The sequence below is a fragment of the Camelus dromedarius genome, chromosome 28, assembly GCF_036321535.1.
Source record: "Camelus dromedarius isolate mCamDro1 chromosome 28, mCamDro1.pat, whole genome shotgun sequence".
In the NCBI taxonomy this organism is placed as follows: domain Eukaryota; kingdom Metazoa; phylum Chordata; class Mammalia; order Artiodactyla; family Camelidae; genus Camelus; species Camelus dromedarius.
In genome coordinates this window covers 13,859,248-13,880,093 of record NC_087463.1, presented here as the reverse complement: position 1 = coordinate 13,880,093, position 20,846 = coordinate 13,859,248, and the positions used below count along the sequence as shown (strand labels likewise).

The window sequence follows — 20,846 nt, the reverse complement described above, 5'->3', positions numbered from 1 at the left end:
CATCTGTTTTTCCCCTTTAACGTGGTTTGCACAGTAAAACTAATCATTCACAGGTATGACATAAAGTCTGTGAATTATGAGACATTGTTGTCATTACTTTCGTGAATTACAACTTTTGGTCATATGGGTTTGATATCAATTATAAGGGCAATTCATGTAATATACAGATATATAATAGTGTGCCACAATCTAATGCAATTCATTCTTATCCGTGAGCTATTATTACACTGCTCACAAAAGACCGAGCTTTAAGTTCATCCTGAAGGTTATTCACTCACATGGAAGGCTTTTTCACTTACTTTAACAGCTCTAACATTCTCATTCAACCAATTATTTCTTTTTTTTTTTACTTAGGCTAAGTTTATCAAAGATATATATAATATTAAATCTGAAAACCAAACCTTAAGTCTTTATGATCTAATATTGTGTGTGTTGGTATAATTATGTATGTGGTTCTATATGAATATAAAATAATTCTAATTTTATCTAGAAAATACATAAAATTATCTTCCTATACTAATTACCCATGTTTATTTTTTAAGAAAACAGAATGTCTTCTCTTCACATTTAAAATATTTCTTGTACAATATTAAAAATCAAACTATCTTAAAAATTAAAATAGAAGTTTCTGTATCACACAAAGAGAAAATGATATGCCATAATGAATACATCTCTTTATTTTTTTTCTTACATGATTTTATTTAAATGACCTGGTTTTGAATAAATTACTTCCATTTAAGAGCACCAGCTCTAGAGGCAGATGGCCTGGATTCAAATCCTGACTCCTTCTGCCATTTCCTATCCGTGGGCTTTATGTGGAAAGTACTTTAATCAATTTGTGCCTCATTTTTCCCTCTTGTAAAATATGTGATAATGAAGACAACTTGCAATGAGGTGTGAGGATTAAAAAGATCCTAGAGTATGACTGATACTTATTAGGTACTTATTAAATACTAGTGAGTTATTGTGATAGTTATTAAGTTCCTGATGTTTAAATGTATGATTTTAGATGAATTTGCTATGATGATATCCATTACTGCTTATCTGACCAACCTCTTGCCGAAGTATTACATGCAAACAGCCAAATCATACCCATTAAAAAAAATTTAAAGTACTGTTACTAGAAAATTATGAAATTATGTTACTATGAAAGATTCAGTGCCAATGTAACAGCTAATTAAAGTAATTTATGTGTCAGCACTTCTGATTCTTTATGATATTTGTTTAAATACACAAATGCTTTCTTGGCCAAAATACACTGATATTAAGCAGATTTCCCATCTATAAAAGTCTACAGATATTTTTCAAGTGAAACTGAAGATTCCAAATGGTATTTATTTGCCATGTTTTTTGTCTTTGCTCTTCCTCTTTTCCTTTTGTGCTCTTAGACAAGTCACCCCAGCCCAAGCTTTTAAACATAAGCTTGAACACAATAAATCTGGGGATGTTAACTAGCAATTACAATGGACGATAAAAAACAGATTTTCTTAGTGCTAAATAACTGACTGCAGACACATCCAGGGGAATGGCACAAACACATGTACACCGTCACACAACACGAGCCCCCACTCTCATTCTTCAGTGTCGAGTGTTTAAATGTCAGTCCTCCTGGAAAAATTCAGTGTTTCTTTCCTTCCTGTGAGCATCTCCCTACTTCCCCATCTCTCCCCAACCCCCATACAAGCCACCTTGCCTCTCCAGCAGTGGACCACCAAGCCCCAGCGGGATCCCTTGGACAACAGCTACACTGGTATCTCTAGTTCCAGAAAAACCACAGAGAGTTTGGTTTTCACTGACAGAGGTGAGCCTAGAAATGAGGCAGCATAGCTTCCAGGGCAACAGGAGAGACACACCCAGAGGGAAAATTGTGGCTCAGGAGGCAGTAACCAACCTTCTAAGAAACTCCGACCATTGTTCAGAAGCACATCACCACTGTCTGGTCAGTGCAGGCCACAAAAAGGGGCCTCTCTGGGAGCCCTAAGAGTCCGTTTCCCTACGTGCGACCCCACAGCCGCACACCCCGCCTTCCCTTCTCTCACTAAGATTTAAGCTACATAACACATCTGTCCCAGGTACTTTTCCTGTCTCCTCATTTACACTACAGATCATATCCTTTTCCTGATTTTGAAGGCTTAACCGTCTTCCAAGAGAAAGCGACAAACTTAAGTGAGAATCAACAGCAACTAATTCAGTAGAGTTAATTATGCTCTTGGATCTCTGCCAAGTCTCATATTCACAAACTCAAGAGGCAGTTTATCCAAAAGTAAGTCTATGTGCCCTCACTAATCTGTTACAAACACTTTTTGGGAGACCAAATACCCACTAAGAAGAAGGGGGAGGTTAGGGAGATAAACATACTACATTAGAATAGGAAACATATAGTATACAGTACATGAGGAATGTTATTTGAAATATGAGTTACCACATGGATTCACTAATTCAGCCATTCGACATCTCAGAAGTTCACCCCATGTGTGAGAGAATGAAGAGCATCCAGGGGGAGGGGCACAGGCGAATCAGGAAACAGCAGGGCACTCTGGGGAAGCTGAGGTCAGTATTGCTACAGCAGCCGTTGAAGCCAGAGACAGGGGTCAGGTATCTGAAGAGCCCCAGATATCCCCTAACGTGTTGGGATCTTGTTCTATAATCAGGGGGAAGCCATTAAGCAGCAGATAGAAGGGTGATGAACTGGCTTCTGAGACTCTCAGAGTGATGGAAGACATGAACTGGGGGAAGGCAAGCGAATGGAGACAGGAAGATGGCTGCAGGACAATATAATAATAATCCGAAGTAGAAACAATTAAAATCTGGATGTAAGTATTCTCTGTGGAAATGGATGGAGAAGGGGAAAATCACCGGGAGATATTTTAAGAGGCGCACTTTACAAGAACTGGCACAAACTGCATGTGGACATTGTTGGAAAGTGGGGAAGCCAGGATTACTCCTTGGTTTCTGGCTTGGGGTGTTAGGTGGTTAATGGTACCCTTAGTGGTACCTTTAAATGAGATATAAACAAAAAAGGAGGTGAGTTTCAGGAAGAAATCACAGCTGATTTTGGACTTGGTAGTTAGGTATCTAAGGGACGTTCAGGCAGGAGGACATATTAACCTGACACTCAGAACAAAAGCCTAGGTTGAAGATACAGATTTGATAGTCTTTAACATGTACGTGGTAGTTCAAACGAAAGAAAAGGGAAAGTCAGTCACCCAGAGGGAAAAATATGAAAAGAGGAAATGAATAACTAAAAGCCATAATTTTGGCTATATTTTAATACTCCTGTCAGAAGTTCTCAAATACAATATTTAGAAATATTGCACTTAACATCCTATCAACACTTAGCTAAAACCAAGTATTAAACACCAAACAATAAAAAATACTTTAATTTATATTTTCTTCTTCCAGGTTAAAAAAAAAGTATAGAAAGGGAAATTGTCTGAAATGACATGTTTCAGTCAGAAAACTATGAAATTCACACTTTCATTTTTCTTAATACCTGTTTTCATGAGAGCTTCATGGGACATAAACCACAGCATTAGCAATTTATAATTATCCAAAATCTTGATATAGTCTAACTCACATGTTAACAGTAGCAAACATTCTGAAGTCAATCACGAGGGTCGTGACAACAGTTTAGAACAAATGATTTAAAATTCATACAGATCTGTACTGTTTTTCAGACTGTTAGTTATAAATCAGAGAATGACAGAGGGAAAGGGTGCAGTGGAAAAAGTCTTATTCTAGTTTACTAATTAATGATAAGGCCTCTGACTCTATACTAAGAAAGTACTTCTGAATTCTGAATACATAATCCTCCCCAATTTTGTTCTTTTGGAAATTTAACAGAGTGAATTTCCTATTTTTCAGTCAAAACAAATGTATAAACATTTTATGAACAGGCCTCAGTAAATGGTAAAATTAACAAATCAATATTTAGTCTCAGACTAGACGTACTGTTCAACTCTTATCTCAACAGACTAGAAATGTTGACTTTAGTATGTGAATATACGTTAAAAGCGTCGGTTTTATACTGGTGACTTCAAAAAGCTGGAGAGAACGATGAACATTTCATTTTACATATACGTAATAAAATAACTGTTTAATAATGAACACTACTTATATTTACAGTCTTACATCACAGTAGTCCTAAATAATTCAAAGAAGAAATTGTAAAAGAGCATTTAAAGAACAAGTGTGTCATGATTTTTCCCCCTAAGTGAGATAATCTCTTGCTCTAAATTTAGAAGAACAAGTTTGCATTCTAAATAATAAGATAGATATCCAGTAAATATCAGGCTTATGCTTGCTATCATAAGCATTAAAGGTGGACTGTGGCATCATCTCACATTTCAAAAGAAAAGGTAAATAATGTCAAAAATTCAGTGGGTTTGAGAAGATGACGTGGTGTGGGGTGGTGCTGAAGGCCACATCTAGGCTCTGGAGTCAGGCAGAACTCATTTTAAGTCCCAGATCTATTACTTGTTAAGTCTGTGAACCCATGAGCGTGACCTTTTTGAGCTTGTTTCTTCATCTGTATCTGGAAAAATACTGGAATACACTTCAAAGAAATGTTCTAAGAGTCAAGAATAAAGTACATGCTACGTAGTCAGTTGACAATTGATACTGCTTTCAAGTTCTCTTCCCTTTCTCTATTTTTCTTTTCTCCACAGAATTTCTTTTTTTTTTTTTTTATAAATTAAATTTAAATTTTACAAAAAATACAACAAATAGAGTCAGCACATCCATCCGAATCCATATATCATTGCTACATTTCTTGTAAGCAGTTGAACCTGTCAACTGGGCTGCTGATCTAGTATCAAGCTGTCTCCTTTTGACAGTGTCAGTGACTCTTGACCCTTTGTCACTGTTATATGGTCAGTTTGTGTCCTTGCTGTGTTGAACAAAGGGCAGGACACTGCAGTATGACCCTCAGAAGGATATAGTGACTTTCTCACAGGGGTCCAGGCAGGCTTGTGAGTGAAACTCTTTCAAAATTCTTTTTAACCTGCCATTAGGGGAGGCTGTTTTTCAAAATGCAATGTTTAAGAGATGATTTGCTTAATCCTCACTTAGAATGCTATCCTTTACCACATAAAAACTGTGTAAAGATAATTAAGAAAGTCACATAAAAGGTCTACCTTAAAAAATAAACTATGATTACCAAAAATACAAATACACATACAAAAGCAAATGCACAGGTATAAAATAATGTTTGTGTGGCTCTAAAATTATAAATAACCTAGACACAATCTTAATGTCATTCTTTTTACTTTCAAGAAAATTCTATTACTGCAGTTAAATAGGTTTTAAATATGCAGAGTATTGCAAAACCTGAAACAATTCCACTGGGGGAAAAACGTGTATTTCCCTTGCATACTGTATGACATAAAAAAATACGAGGGACGGGTTTTAATATTTTTTCTACATGAAACAGTATTAATCTGTGAAAATAGCTAATACGATTTTGATATGTAATTTAAAATATTTGGTTAAAGGAAAGAATTAGATAAACCTTAAGATGGAATCCTAAGTAAAACTGAGGGTGTGTGTTGACCAAGGCACACTGGCATTCCTTTGTAAGGTCGATCAATAGATATTAGCTTTAAAAAGAGAGATGTAGAAAGAAGCTGCAGCGTATTTTTTAAATGACAGGGTGAAGGCTTAAATTGTCTCAATCAAGACTCAATTTTTTCTTCCCAGTTTTTCCAGCTGTTCTCTTCCAGTTAAGACTCTTCATTTCAAATAAATTTAATTAGTTCCAATTGATCATAGCCACCACTTACACAGCTTAATCCATGCTCCTTTACTTTCATAAGGCAAACACTAACAAAGACTGCCAGGCTCAGATTCAAGTGTCAGAAGACAATACTCATCCGCTCTCGCCCAGAGGAAAAATCACAGCAAAAGCACTACATTATACTGCACATTTTAATTGCTGTCTTGGTCAGCTGTTGAATTCAGTTAACTGAAGAATTAAGTCCCAGATTACTATAGAAATAAAATTAATACAACTCTGCATACTAGCCTTGCTACAGCATTCAAATAAGAGTTCATTCAGAACACAGGCAAATCTCTCTGTCATGATATAATTTCTATTTCATAGTATTTTATGAGGAGATATTATTAGAGCAATTCCTTTAAAATAACCAGGAAACAGAATCAGATTTTTCAAAGTGAGTGGCTACACTGGCCAGTTTCCCCTTTTGTAGTAAATGTGCTCTACAATGCTGGTTATCCCAAAATAAGATTATTCTGCTTGAAACAGGTGTCTCTCAATGCACCCACCGTATTTTTCATAATGCAATTTATATAGGATTTTAGTCAATAAAAAGAAATATGGTTTTCTTCCAAACCCTCACAAAAATCTATACCACATCTTAATCAAGTCACAGTCTAAAGGTAACCTGAATGATGTACAGGCTGCCGCATGCTAGTTGCTCTGACAACATGTTAAGGAAGCCTGCCTTAGTTATTTAAATTCTTTGGATATTGAACATTCCTGCCCCTAGTACTCATGGCATGAAATGAGTAAATCAACTGATCAAAGCCATTAGTCACACACGCTTAACTAAACTTCTTACAGATTAAAATACAGTTTATGTAGCATTAATTGACTCTCCAAAGTATATTTTCATTCTTAAGCTTTTTTAAAAAAACTATCAAATAAAGATACAGTCACGTGCTATCATGCTGCCTCATGAATTTGGCAGTGCATAATTCACAATTTCAATATACGGGTTTAATAAATGTTTACTCCAGTGCTCAAAAATTCAACTTTTATTCTGGAATGCAAATTGAGTTGTTGTGTTATTACAAAGGCAATTTCTTTTTTTCTCATTAATTGAACCACTACATTTTACAGACAACAAAACCTTTAAAATTTAAAGGGAATAATAGAACATATCTATAACATTATTTTTTAAAAAGCAGTGAAAACTGAATAAAGCAAGAACTAGGTTTTCAAAATCTGCAAATGAAATTTCCTTTAGTAGCTGCTGAAACAACTTCCATAATTGTGAAGTACAAATGACTTTCAGCAAAGTTAGAAGTTTTCAAAATAATTTATATCTAAGGTGGATGATTTAAAAAAAAAATTAATGAACTGATACATTAAAAAGTAACAAGTAAGAGCCACCACCATCTCATTTCTGCTGGAAACCAGATGCCTCTCAGCCTCATCAATGACTTATCTGCAGCAGTGGCACAAGTCTATAGGTTTTTAATACAGGTTTTGTAAATTTTCAAGGGAGATCATTAGGCTTCCTCAACTTCTTCCCAGTGAAAAAAATTTAAGGGCATTCACGTGATAACAGTAAAAAAAAAACCAAAAAAAAAAAAAAACCCCCAAAACAAAAAACCTTCCACACAGAGCTTTCAAAGGAAGAAGAGGGGTAACAACTTTCCTTTTTTTCCCCTCACTTCAATTTTTGTTGAAAATTTTACTATTATTTTCTAGGCATGCTTCTTTTCAAATTATTGATTACTATTAAGTTAATATTTCTTGCTTCACAATAATTATAGATTTATATGGTCAGATTTTACATTTTAACCATCTGCATGAAAAACAAGAGTTTATCATTCTTAATACCAATAAAATATTTATACTAGGTTGTTTTTATCTTCTGTGCATTGAAAGAAATTGAAGTGAATGTATTTGGAGGTCCAGTAATTGAAACTGCTTCAAGTCTATAGAAAGATAGGCTGAACATACGCAGTGCATGGCTTTACTACACTTTACCTTATGACTGATTATGTGATAAATAATACAGATAAGAATGTTCAATAACCAAACAATGTAAATAACTCTAAAAAGCAGCATTCATTTCCACAGTACAGGTACAAAGAGTGTAAGTTTCCTTATGTAGCCTATATCGTATATATTGCTATTACAACTTCAGTATTTTCACTTTACCCTATGATAATTGCAAAACTTTTCAAAACACAGTAAGTGTATTCTTCTACATGTTCTAAGGCTTTAGTAATGATCCTAGTTTCTGAATTAAAAGGACCGCGGAAAATCAAACGCACAGCTAGCAGGTTCACTGTTATAGCAACAATGAACAAACTTGGACCAAGTAAACAATTCTGCTTCTTTCTACTTCGAGATCAAAAAGGACACTAAAGGGTCTCAAAAAACTAAACACTCCATCAGTACTAGTTTCCATCCTTTCCGTCGATATATTTAGTCCCATTGTAAATGACCTAAAAGCATTTTCCAATACGGGACAAAGCTCATCCAGATTACATTAAAGATATCTGTGCTTACCGGTTGTGATGTCATCATCTACAAGGTCATGCTCTTCCTCCTGGACTTTGGCTTCTGGCCCCGAAGCATCAGGAGCAGTGGTGATAGTCTGCATGGCTTCTGCTGAGACCCCAGCTAAAACAAATGGGAAGCACAACAGTTAGTTTAAAAAAAAAACAAAAAACTAACGTACATTTTGGGAGGAGAGCACATTTTAGTACAACCACTTTATTCAGTATTGCTCCAGCAAAAGAGTGAACAGTGCTAAATCAATGGTCCCCAATAACTGCAAAGTGATAAAGCTACCCTTTACGGTTTCATTTCTGTTGTAGGGTTTTCAAGATAAAATTTTAAAGATGGGGAATTACTAGAAAAATATTGTTAATTACTTAATTAAAGACGGCTATCAGTAAAATAATCACAAAGAGAAGAAGGTAAATGTCACATTCCCAAACACTTATTTCTTAAGCATAAAATCAAAAATCATTACTTCGTATTATTAAACCAAAGTATAAATCTCTGAAATCTCTTAGTCTTGTTCCTTGCCCAACACCTGATAATTCTAGGAATAATCAGAGAAACGGGGAAATGATATTAATGAACAGTTTAGATGGTAATAATCATTTATCATTAGTATTTCCTTTCCTGTACAGTTAAGGGATTCCATGAGAATACTTCTGTGTAATGAATTTACAAATCCACTTAAATTTATCTTATTTAATCAGATGAGATCAAGCACTTGCTCAACATAACACAGCTAGTAAATTCAAGAACCAGTAGTGACATGTAGGTCTTTGGATTTCAAATCTCAATATCCTTTTACCACCAAGTCCTTCCAGGGACTGAGTTCCTCATGGCAGAATAGGGGGTATGACACAACATCAGAGCATAACCATGAGAAATCACTGATCATGTAATACTGAGTAGGAATACTGCCAAGTCCTCCATGGAGCTGTTGGGCTGTACCAGGTAACTGTTCAACTGAAGGCATTCAGTGTTTTAGGACAAAGCTTAAGGAGAAAAAGTGTATATCTCAAAGTAACCAACACTGAAAGACCAACAAGGATCTACACTGAAACTGGTTCTTTTTAAAACAAAGTAAGGGTTATAAAATCCTATATCTCCTGGCAGAAAAAAAAAAAAAGAGAAAATACAGTTCTTGAACAACATAGAGGTTAGGGTGCCAACTCTCTGTATAGCTGAAAATCTACATATAACTTGTAGTCCTCTGTATCTGTGGATTCAACCAACCATGGATCAGGTAGTACTGTAGTATTTACTATTGAAAAAAATCCACATACAAGTGGACCCACTCAGTTCAAAACCACGTTGTTCAATGTTCAACTGTACAAACAAACAAACAAAAAATAAAACTCCATGCGAGATCAATATCTCTCATGAATATAGTCTCAAAAATCCTTAACATGTAAGTACAATTCAACAACATATAAAAAGAATTATACACCATGACCAAGTGAGATTTCTTCCAGGAATGTAAGTCTGGTTCTATATTCAAAAATCAATCAATGTAATCCAAAATTTTAACAGACTAAAGATGAAACAAAAATCATATGATCATGTCAATAACTTGACAAAATTTGACATCAATTCATGATTTCAAAAAACTCAGAAAAATAGGAATCGAGGAGAGAAGGGGACTTGCCCAACTTAATAAAGAGGATCTACTAAAAATCTACAGCTAACTTTCTGCGTAACAGTGAAAGACTGAATGCTTTCCTCCTATGATCAAGAACGAAGCAAAGCTGTCCACACCGCCACTTAACATACCTTTGGAAATAAAGCAAGAAAAGAAAACACATACAGTTTGGAATGGATGAGGTAATCCTAGTCAAGGAAAAAAAAATAACTGTCTACATGGAAAATCTAGGGGAATCTACAAAAAACAAAAAACAAAACAAAACTGAATTAGTGAGTGTAGCAAGTCTGCATAATACAAAAAATTCTGTTTTAAATTATATTTCTATATGCTAGCAACAAACATGTGGACACCTAAATATAAAAAAAATACTACTAACAATGGCTCAAAAAGACTGAAATACTTAGATGTAAATCTAAAAGAACATATACAGGACTTGTATGCTGAAACCTACAAAATCTACTGATGAAGCATCAAAGAGACCTAAATAAATGAAATGGAGAAACATACCATGCTCGTAAGTTGAAATATTCTACATAGTAAAGATGTCAATATTCTACATACAGGTTTAATGTAATTCCCAGCAAAATCCCAGCACAATATTTTTGTTCATATAGACAAAATTATTCTAAAATTATATGGAAAGACAAAGGAACTGGAATAGCTTAAAGAATTTGAGGGGTGGGGGAAGTTAGGAATATACCAGTCTGCTCCATTTCAAGACTTATCATATAAGGTTATTAAAACTATGTGGCTTTAGGTTAATGGAACAGAATAGAAAACCAGAAAAAGACAACCACAAACATGCAAAATGATATTTGACATATATGCAAAAGCAGAGCAAGGGAGTCAAATAGTCTCTTTAACAAGGGGGCTGCTATACCTGGCCAACCAAAGACAAAAGTATGAATCTTGACCTAAGGCTTACACCTTTTACAAAAATTAACTCAAAATAAATCATGGACTTAAATGTAGAAAGTAAAACTATAAAACTTTCAAGGAAAAAAAAGTAGGAGAAAAATCTTTGATACCCGAGGCCAGACTTGACACCAAACACACAATCCATAAACAGGAAAACTGGTAAAGTGGACTTCATTAAAATTAAAAACTTTTGCTCTATAAAAGAGCCTATTAAGAGGATGGAAAGATAAGCTATAGACTGGAAGAAGAGTCACAAATCACATATTCAACAAGGGACTAGGACCTCGCTACATAAGGCACTCTCAACCCTCAACAGTAAACAGTCGAGCAGTTCCTGAAAAGGTCAAACATAGAGTTATCATATGACCCAGCAATTCCACCCCCAGGGAATGAAAACATATGACCACACAAAGACTCGTATACGAACGTTCACAGTAGCATTTCTCATGAGAGCCAGAGTGTGTAAGTAATCTGAATGTCCATCGACTGAACAAATGTATAAATTTATCACAATTTGCTGATGAATAGAGAGAGAATCGTGATACAGTCACGCAATGGAATACTGATCAGCAGTACAAGAAAACGAAGCACAGAGTGCAAGAAACCAGTCACAAAACATCACGTGTTGTATGACTCCATTTCTATGAAGTGTCCAGAATAGGATAATCTAGAGAGACAGAAAGTACATTTGTGGCTGCTTCGGACTGGGCAGACTGGGGGAAAACGGGGAGTTATACTAATGGGTAGATAGCTTCTTTTTGGTGTGATGAAAATGTTCTGAAATTGTGGTGATGGTGGCGCAACTCTGTGAATATGCTAAAAACCACTGAATTGTACAGTTTTAAGGGTCAATTGAATGGCTTGTGAATTATATCTCAATGAAGTTGTTTCTTAAAAGTCTGCTTTGCTACCATTCCAGATCAACCAAGAAATCCACACGACTTCCATGTACTCTTTTGATGCCATTTCTGCCACATAGCTGAAGAAAATAGGGAGAAAAGGGGCCACATGGAACATCTATGCAGCAAGAAAACAAAATTCACCATGAAGGCTTTTCTCATAGCTGGAAGGAATTAATTAAAAAAATTAAACTATATCCTTGATTTTGACCATATTTGTAATTTATTCCGTTAGTTCTTAACAGTCAGATTATCTGGGTTATTTTGTTACCAATAATAAAAAAAAAGATTAAGTTGGTTACTTTAAAATTATATATGTTTCATTTTTTAAGGATCAGCTAAATATCTTAACTTCAGTCAGACTGGGCGTGGGATGGTAACACAAAATACTTAAGATTCCAAACTCTTATTGGAAGATATAAATGTGAGAGATACTGAGCATGGAAAGACCAAATTACTACAATCAACTCTCAAAACCAAATGGCACAGATGATTTATAACGAATTTTAACAGACTGTTCTAAGGAAATGATAGAAGCTTCTCCTCTGGAACTTTTGGACCATAAAGCTACGGTCAGAGATGAGTGAAAGCCAGTATTTAATCCTTCTAAAAATAGTACTCGTTAACTGCAAATAAAAGGAATAATAATATTTTTTAAAAGCCCATCCATAACTTCAATATTTCTAATCTCCACAGCATTCAGTCATGTGTTGTATTACTATCTTATGATTATAGGCAGACATTCCAGGAGATTCTGCAAAAGGCAAAACTATAGGATAAAAATCAAACCAGTGGCTGCCAGAGGCTCAAGGTGTGGTAGAGGACTCATTACAAAATGGTCAGAGCAAATATTTTATAATAATGAAAATAACTGAATCTTAATTGTGGGAGTGGAAATACGACTATCCACATTTGTTTAAAACTCACAGAACTGTACACTAAAAAGAGTGAATTTTACTATATATAAACTATACAATAAACCTAACTTTAAAAAAAGATACAACAGAATGTATTACATCACTGTCACTAAAGAGAATTGAGGATTATGCCAGAATACAATGCTATTTTCAATGAAACACGAAGACCAGAAAAAAAGTTTTACTTTCTTCTTAGTATGAAAAAGCTAAGCTTCTTGAAACATAAAAGTCACTTCATCACTATCCACTATCAATAAGATAATGAAATATACCTGAGACATATATTAAGATACCTACACGGAAGCTTCAGTTTCTTGCATATCGATAATCAACATTATAAGCACTGTGAATTAATCACACAGTGATAATTTGCTACTTTTTTACATACTTGATGTAAGTGAGCTCATCTGTCAGGCTATGCCATAACATCTAAGACATTTACTTTCTGAATATCCACAAAATATCTGACAGTAAAGAATATCTCATATTTAATAAATACATCTTGAATAGAACTCAATACCTTCAAACCCATGACACAAATTATGTTATCTAAACATACTATAAAATAATAGTAAGCATGCTTTGCTGAAAGATATACAATGAAAAGGTACAAGAATGAGATGATGAAGAGATACAATAAAAAAGATACAAAAAATTAACTGAAAAATATGAGGTACTTAAACAACCAGGTAGTCCCCAAATTCGGATTTCACAAAATTAAAAAAAAATGAATGTACATTATGCTAGACAGTAGGCATCTATAAATGGGTTAGCACTGTGAATCAGGAGGAAAATAAGAGGAAAAAGGGAATGGAGCAGAAAACAAACATGAGTAAGTTTGGACACAGCAGGGGAAGGGGGAGGCTGGGCTGTGGCAGCAGCAGGAGTAAGAAACAGTGGGCAGGGAGGGCTCTGGTGAGACCTTCCAGCCATCTCGATTTCTAAATACTCAGACCACTACTCATTGTGAAGGATGTACACAGACATCTTTCCTGTTTGTGTGTGATATTTTCAATCATTTTAGGAGAACATTTTTTTTTTCATATAAATATGGAAATACAGTTTTCAAAATTAATGAAATAAAACTGCACCTGCCTCTTCCCACCTGTAAAATCAGGTACATTATTATAAAATTTATCATTAAAACGCTTGTAAATGACCTTTATAAACCTTTTTTTTTCCTACTGGATAATAATAACTGAGTAATGATTAATAACATGAACTCAGAAGATTTCAGTGTCATGTGATTAATTTAACCACCAAAGATTAAATACTAAATTTTAATGCTTTAACATTTAAAGCACAGCCCTTTAACCAGTATTACAACATGAAATCATTTGAGTTCATTATAATTTTGTTATTTTATTGAAGATTAGATGGAAATGATAGACAATATTCTTAAGAATCAGAAAGATGTATACCAGAATATTTACAAATATTAGCAAAAATTATATTTCTTATTCCCACTGCGATACAGATTTCCACTGAGACTGAAAAGTGGATCTAAAAAAACAGCATGTATTATCTCATCAGTTTTTCACAACGCGGTTTTCCAGTGGTCCAATTAAAGTACGCGAGGCAAGAATCTGATATGTGCATTTACTTTGAATAAAATAAAATTTCACCATCAGGAAGGGAGTATGTGCGTATCTAGCGTTTATTTTCAGGCAGCGGGCTTGAATTTATTGGAAGCAGATCTCTGCGGTGACTGACCACACCGCCCCGCATTCCCCACAATCCTCATGACAGACAGACGGCCGGCCTCGCATTAATTCACTTCACACCACGTCTATCGATCCGCAGCCGGTTCCCCAGTCTCTCCGCACACATTGCCTGTCTGGCTGCCTACAACCACATCAGCACATACACACAAAGGCCAGAGAAAGATAACCTTTTGCTTTCCATTAAAGACACAGTATCCACTTTTCCTTCTCCAATAACATCAAAAATATAAAATATAACAGTATAGATGTCTCAGAGAAAAGTCTTCCTGCAAGAAATGGTTGAGGATATTTATTCCTAATTCTAAGCAGAGATCATTTCAGTTTATCAAAAACAAGTTGGTTTATTAAAGGCCATAGAGCCATGAGAGAAATGAAAAATATACTGAAGAATAAACAAATGTCTTCAAGCCTAAATAAGAACATAATAAGCATTTGGTAATGTAAGTTTTGCTAGTTACTTTTCAAGAAATGAAATACATTTTTTCCTAGTTAACATTCTGGTTTTTTTTTGTAAGAAAACTGCTCTCACATGAAATGTAATTATAAACAATTCTGAAAATAACAGAAGAAATACATTTACTGAAAAATACACAAGGAAGAGAGAACACAGGAAGTATACTATATCAACAGAAGGTCAATTAAGAGTATAAAACTTTATTTTTTCCTCTTTCCCAACAAGAACCTGGAAATGACCCATGGTAAAAAAAATCACACCTAATACTTTTAATTCATTACATGCACTTTTTCAAAGATTTCTATTTGATCTGCAGGCTGTGAGCTGACTCAACACCAATTTTGGTTTCAGAAGACACAAAAAAACAAAGATTTATTTTTCAACCAACAACATGTTGAAGAACAAAGGCAGATCTGTCTTGACACACAACTGTACTCAAGCACTTAAAATAATATAAAAATAAAATGAACTTAAAATAATAACCTCTGGATGATTTAGAAACCCAAATTATATATCTCAGAACTGGGTCAAGTACCTTTGAAACTATTTATGAATTTTCTCTTTCTTCTTCTTCTTCTTCTTTTTTTTTTTTTTTTGCTAGGATTACCCAGGCAGAGGTTATACCATGAAGTAGTAACCAAAAAAAAGTTCACTAAATAAATACAGTACACTAAGCATGCTGTTCTTCATAATCACAATAAAATGCTTTAGAAATCCAAGAAAGGTAAACTGATGAAGGCTGCTAAAGCTAAGGATAGCTTTGAAATAGGGAGTTAGGATTTGGGCTGGGCCTGAAAATGGAAGCGATCTGAGTAAGAGGAAGGCTGTTACTGCCAGTCTGAGTAAAGCACGGCCAGGAGAATGAAGAAGACAGGTGACCACGCCAAGTGCCCTCACTACCTTCCACACTCACGGAGCACCCAGCTACCGCACATGAAGCCTGGGTCATACCAGGTACTAGTCACACCTGGTACTAAGGACACAAAGGTGAGAAAGACACCCTTAGCTCCCAAGCGGCTCGCATGTGAGGTAAGGCGATGCAGACTCATTAGCAAAATTTAAACATGAGAAATAATTTGATCTGTGTTTTAGAAAGACCTGTCCTGAGACAATGTGAAGAATGATTTGGAAGGACTCAAATGCAGACGCAGCAGCAAGACCAATGATCTTCAAACCTTACTACTTAGAGCCCTACGAGTTCCCTAGGAAGTGCCAGGAGCAGAATAGGGACGTCCACACTCCCCACTTGTACCTTTGTATTTGTGAGGGTGTGGGTGCAAGCACATTGTACACAAGTTTTCATTTGGAGAAAGGATACCACTTTAAAAAAATGTTTGAGTAAGTCAGAAAGAGAAGGGAAAATACCATATGATATCACTTATATGTGGAATCTTAAAAAAAAAAAAAGGACACAAATGAACTTATCTGCAGAACAGAGACAGACTCACAGACATGGAAAACAAACTTATGGATATCGGGGGGAAAGGGATAAATTGGGAGTTTGCGGTTTGCAGATACTAACTACTATATATAAAATAGATAAACAACAAGATCCTACTGTATAGCACAACAAACTATATTTAATATCTTGCAATGCTATATAATAAAAAAGGATATAAAAAGGAATATATATGTGTATATATATATATGTAGAAATGAATCACTATGCTCTACACCAGAAATTGACACATTGTAAACCAATTATACTTCAATTAAAAAAAAGTTTGAAAACCACGATCTAGATTTTAAGAAAAATAAAGACAATATAAACAGGGAGAAAATCAAGCGTCATTTTTATGGGGTGAGGGTCCGAACAGAGGGAAGGACGAGGAGGGAAGATTAATCAACTTCTTCTGGAATGATGGTTATGCTAGGCAAAGGGGATTAAAAACAAAGGGGGAAAAACACAGGGACTTTACACTTGAGAAACTTAAGAGCCACGTGGAAAATATAAATTTGTAAGTGAAAATACGGTGCGCATCTGAAGAAAAATCAATTAAGTCTGCTTGGGATGCAGTGAGGAAGAGAGCACACGTCAAAAAGAACCTCATGGGAAGGAAATATTTGAGCAGGGTCTTGAAGTATGTATGAGAAGTTGCCATGGAATGGTGCCAACTGAAAAAAATTCTAGGAAGTCAGGACCATACCCTAAAGCACCCTGATGTATCTATAGAAATGGGTAACAGAAGCATAAAAAATGTGTGAAGAGGCAAAATGAGGCTAAGAGGACATGTAAAATCAGAGCCCTAAAGGCAGTGAGAAACAGGTGCTAATATAAAGTATGAAGCAGAAAAGGAGTATGTTTTTATTCTTTAAGGCTCCACTGTGGTACTTGGAGAGCCCAGGTCAACGGGTGGTGAATATGAGCAGAAGATTGCTAGGGCTGGTGGCCATGCAATGACAGTAAATAAGAACTTTAATACTTGAGATTTTAGGATAAGTCAGGGTAACCCTATAACTTTTCTTTCTCATCATCATAGTAGTCCAGAAATTCAGTGTGTATAGAGCCAGAAGTAGCTGTTTGAAGACAATTACGAAGGCACAGAGTTTGATCTATACTTGCAGACAGTCCCCAAAAGGCAACTCAGCCAAGCTGCATGGTATCCTCGTGTGCAATGCAAAGAAAACAAGACAGTGCTAGGTTATCTATTAAATTTAATGATGGATATAAGTGGTAGTTTAACACAGCTCCTAGGATGTAATAAGTGCTCAATAAATAGCATTATTAGGATCATCAATATTATTACCATTGCTTTTGTTATTATTAATCCTGGCTTATTTTTATTATTTTTTTCTCTAGAAGTGATGTACGACCTCCAGTATTCAACATTTTTTTCTATCTGATGAACTCATTTGTCTTTTTTTCCTTTTTTAACTTTTATTAAGCACTGCTTTTAGAACTTTTAGAACTACATTTGCAGACATCTTAGGACATCTGTTTATATATAAGCCACTTGAAGCCAAAAACACTTAGAACAAATATTTACATTTCAAAGAACCAATTCATCTTATGATTACTTCTCTTACTGCCAATAATACACACACACACACACACACACAAAAGTAAGAAAGCTTTTGACCTCTTAATCTCTTAATACACAATGAATAATTGATTTGAAAATAAAAAACACAAAAATCTTGTCTTATCATCCTAGTAGAAGACACATTTAATTGGCAGCAATATGCTATAAGAGCACACAAAAGGCACTTGTGATAGTCCAACAATTTCTCACAGTAGTAACTTGGACAAATATTGTGATGTGCTCTGATTTCATTATTTGAGAATATTAAGTTCTTCAATGGACAACAAGAAAAATATTTGGATGGATGAAAACCATAAGAAGTATTAAGTCTAAATAGTAAGGATACAAGTAGCTTGTGAGACTATAGGCAAAGCTCAGAAGTGTTAAGCATGGATAGCAAGCTAATGACCTGGAAGATATGTTATATGTTAAAAAAGGATGAAACAGACAAGAATGCTACTTACAGGTAGAAATGAATGGAAAGACCAAGTCATAATATATATAGAAAGCTGTAACCCTCCTGGAAGAAAACATCTGCATGACCTGGGGTTTGCCAAAGAGTTTTCAGCTGACTAAAAGCACGAGTCATGAAAGATAAAACTGATAAATTGGACTATATCAAAATTTAAAACTTCTGTTCTGTAAATGATACTGTTAAGAAAACGAAAGACAAGCCACAGATTGGAAGAAAATATCTGGAAAGGTTACATATCTGTTAAAGGACTTGTATGCAGTATATATAAAGAAGTCTTAAGACCCAACAATAAGAAAACAAGCAAGCCAAAAGAAAAAACAAACAAAAAAAAAAAGGGCAAAAGATCTAAGAGACCTTTCACCAAAGAGGATATACAGATTGTAAATAACCATGTGAAAACATGCTCAGCATCACTAGTCATTAGGGAAACACAAATTACAACCACATGAGGTATCACTACACATGTCTTAGAATGCCTAAAATAAAATTTTTTAAAAAACTAATTAAATCAAATACTGGTAAGGGTACAGAGCAACAGGAAATATCATTCACTGCTAACGGAAATGCAAAATGTTGCAGCTACTTTGGAAAACAGTTTGAAAGGTTTTTTTGTTTGTTTTTAAATAATTACACTCACACTTACCAAATGACCTAGCAATTCCAATCCCAGGTATTTGCCCAAGTGAACTGAAATCTTATGTTCATGCAAAATCCTAGACATGAATAGTTAATGTGAATAGTTATTGCAGCTTATTATTAACCACCAAAACCTGGAAACAATCCAGATGTCCTTAAATAGGTTAATGGATAAACAAACTTTGGTACAGCCATAAAATGGAACACTATTAGGCCATAAAAAGGAATGAAATATTGACTCGTGCAACAATATGAACCTCAAATATATTTTGCCAAGTGAAAGAAGCCAAACCCAAAAGGCCACCGGTTGTTTAATTCCTATCTGTACAGGATTTTGGAAAAGGCAAAACTGCAGGGACAGAAAACAGATCGGTGGTTGCCAAGGATTGGTGGGGGCGGGACTGATCACAAAGAGGCTAAAGAGGAAATTCCCAAAGTGTCTGAAATATTCTGTATGGTACTGTGATGGTAGATAACTGACTCTATTCATTTAGCCAAACCCCCCAAACCAACACACCCAAAGAGTAAACTTTATTGCATGTGAACTTTAAAAATAATAATAGTGAATTTACCAGAATACCAGGGAACCCAGAATGAACTGCAGACTGTGACAAACGAATATAACAACATTATAAGGGTATGACATAACATCACTGAAGAGTATAAAGAAAAAAAGGAGCTGACCTAAGTAACTCTGGAAAACAGGCCAAAACACTGCTTACTGTAAAGCCAAAGACAGAAAGAACTGTGCACAACTACTGAATTCTAGTTGCTAAGTTGGTTTTTCACAGGTGTATGTGCTAGCAATTCTAACTCACTTTTCTATGTCCACCAGGGTTGACAGAACAAGTCAATCTACTACAGATAATGAGAGTTAGGTTTCTCACACCCAGAGAAAGAAATTACAAATAAGCAAAAGGGGAAGACTAGACTGAATCTGTGGTGGATTAAACAGGATATGCCGGTATCAATTCACACCTATTTTAACACAGAGAGATAGGCAGATACAGAAATAATACAGATATGTGGCCACACATGAGTTAGTATGCACATACACATTTCCTGGTTTTATCCAGTAAGAGGACCTAGAAGCAGAGAAATCCCAGTAGCACTCCTGGCATCCAGATCTTAAGTTTCTAGTACCTCTGTTAAAGGGAGCCAGGCTCCTTGGAGAAATGACTGATTGCTCTAGGATTCACCCAGGGAAATACCAGATGAGTGGCAAGCATGTTCTATAACAGAAAATAAGACAGTTCTTTAAAAAAAAAAAAAAAATAGGTGGGATCATATCAAAATTACACTGGAATCAACTTAAAAGGGCTCCCTATGGTCAATGCTAGAATAACGTGAGCAACAAATTGACATTACAAAAGGTCTACTCATTCCTCAGTTATGTGCCTGCTAAGGGCTTGCTGCTGGGTCATTTGGGGATAAAAAATAAGGTCCTGGACCTTAGCCCCAAGGAGATCAAAATGCAGTACTTTACTATATACATTTATTTTTATGTAGATTGTGTTGCTTCATTATCATAATGAAACACAAATCATGTCTCAAAATGTAAATATATATTCATACACGGAATATAAAGAAAGAAGCAAAATGATAAACCTTAAAGAAAACTAAGGAAGCAGGTGCATGAAATATGTTTACTTCAGCCTGGAAAGATGACAAAATGGCATCAAACTGCTGAAGATCTCAACATTCATGCACTGTAATGAGCATAATGCATCTGCAGAAGCACATCATTATTCCATTGCATTACACTGATTAAATCTCACAATTCATTTTAAAGACTATTCATATCTAGCCAATGATTTAGAGGAGGATGGAAAGTTGAATTAACTACGAGAGCACCAATCATTGCCTCTGGCAGAGCTTTTAAAGAATTAACTTGCAAA

At 35.1% G+C, this 20,846-nt stretch overlaps 1 protein-coding gene across 5 annotated transcripts in view; it reads right to left on the bottom strand.

Moving 5' to 3' along the window:
- The window catches only part of WDR7 (WD repeat domain 7), a 277,127-nt gene that overhangs the window by 158,637 nt on the left and 97,644 nt on the right, over positions 1-20,846 (bottom strand). For all 5 annotated transcript variants that reach the window (XM_031441852.2, XM_010997206.3, XM_031441850.2 and 2 more), the window contains one exon: positions 8,264-8,377. In XM_031441852.2, coding sequence (XP_031297712.1) covers positions 8,264-8,377 — 114 coding nt within the window. The remainder of the gene's footprint in view (positions 1-8,263; positions 8,378-20,846) is intronic.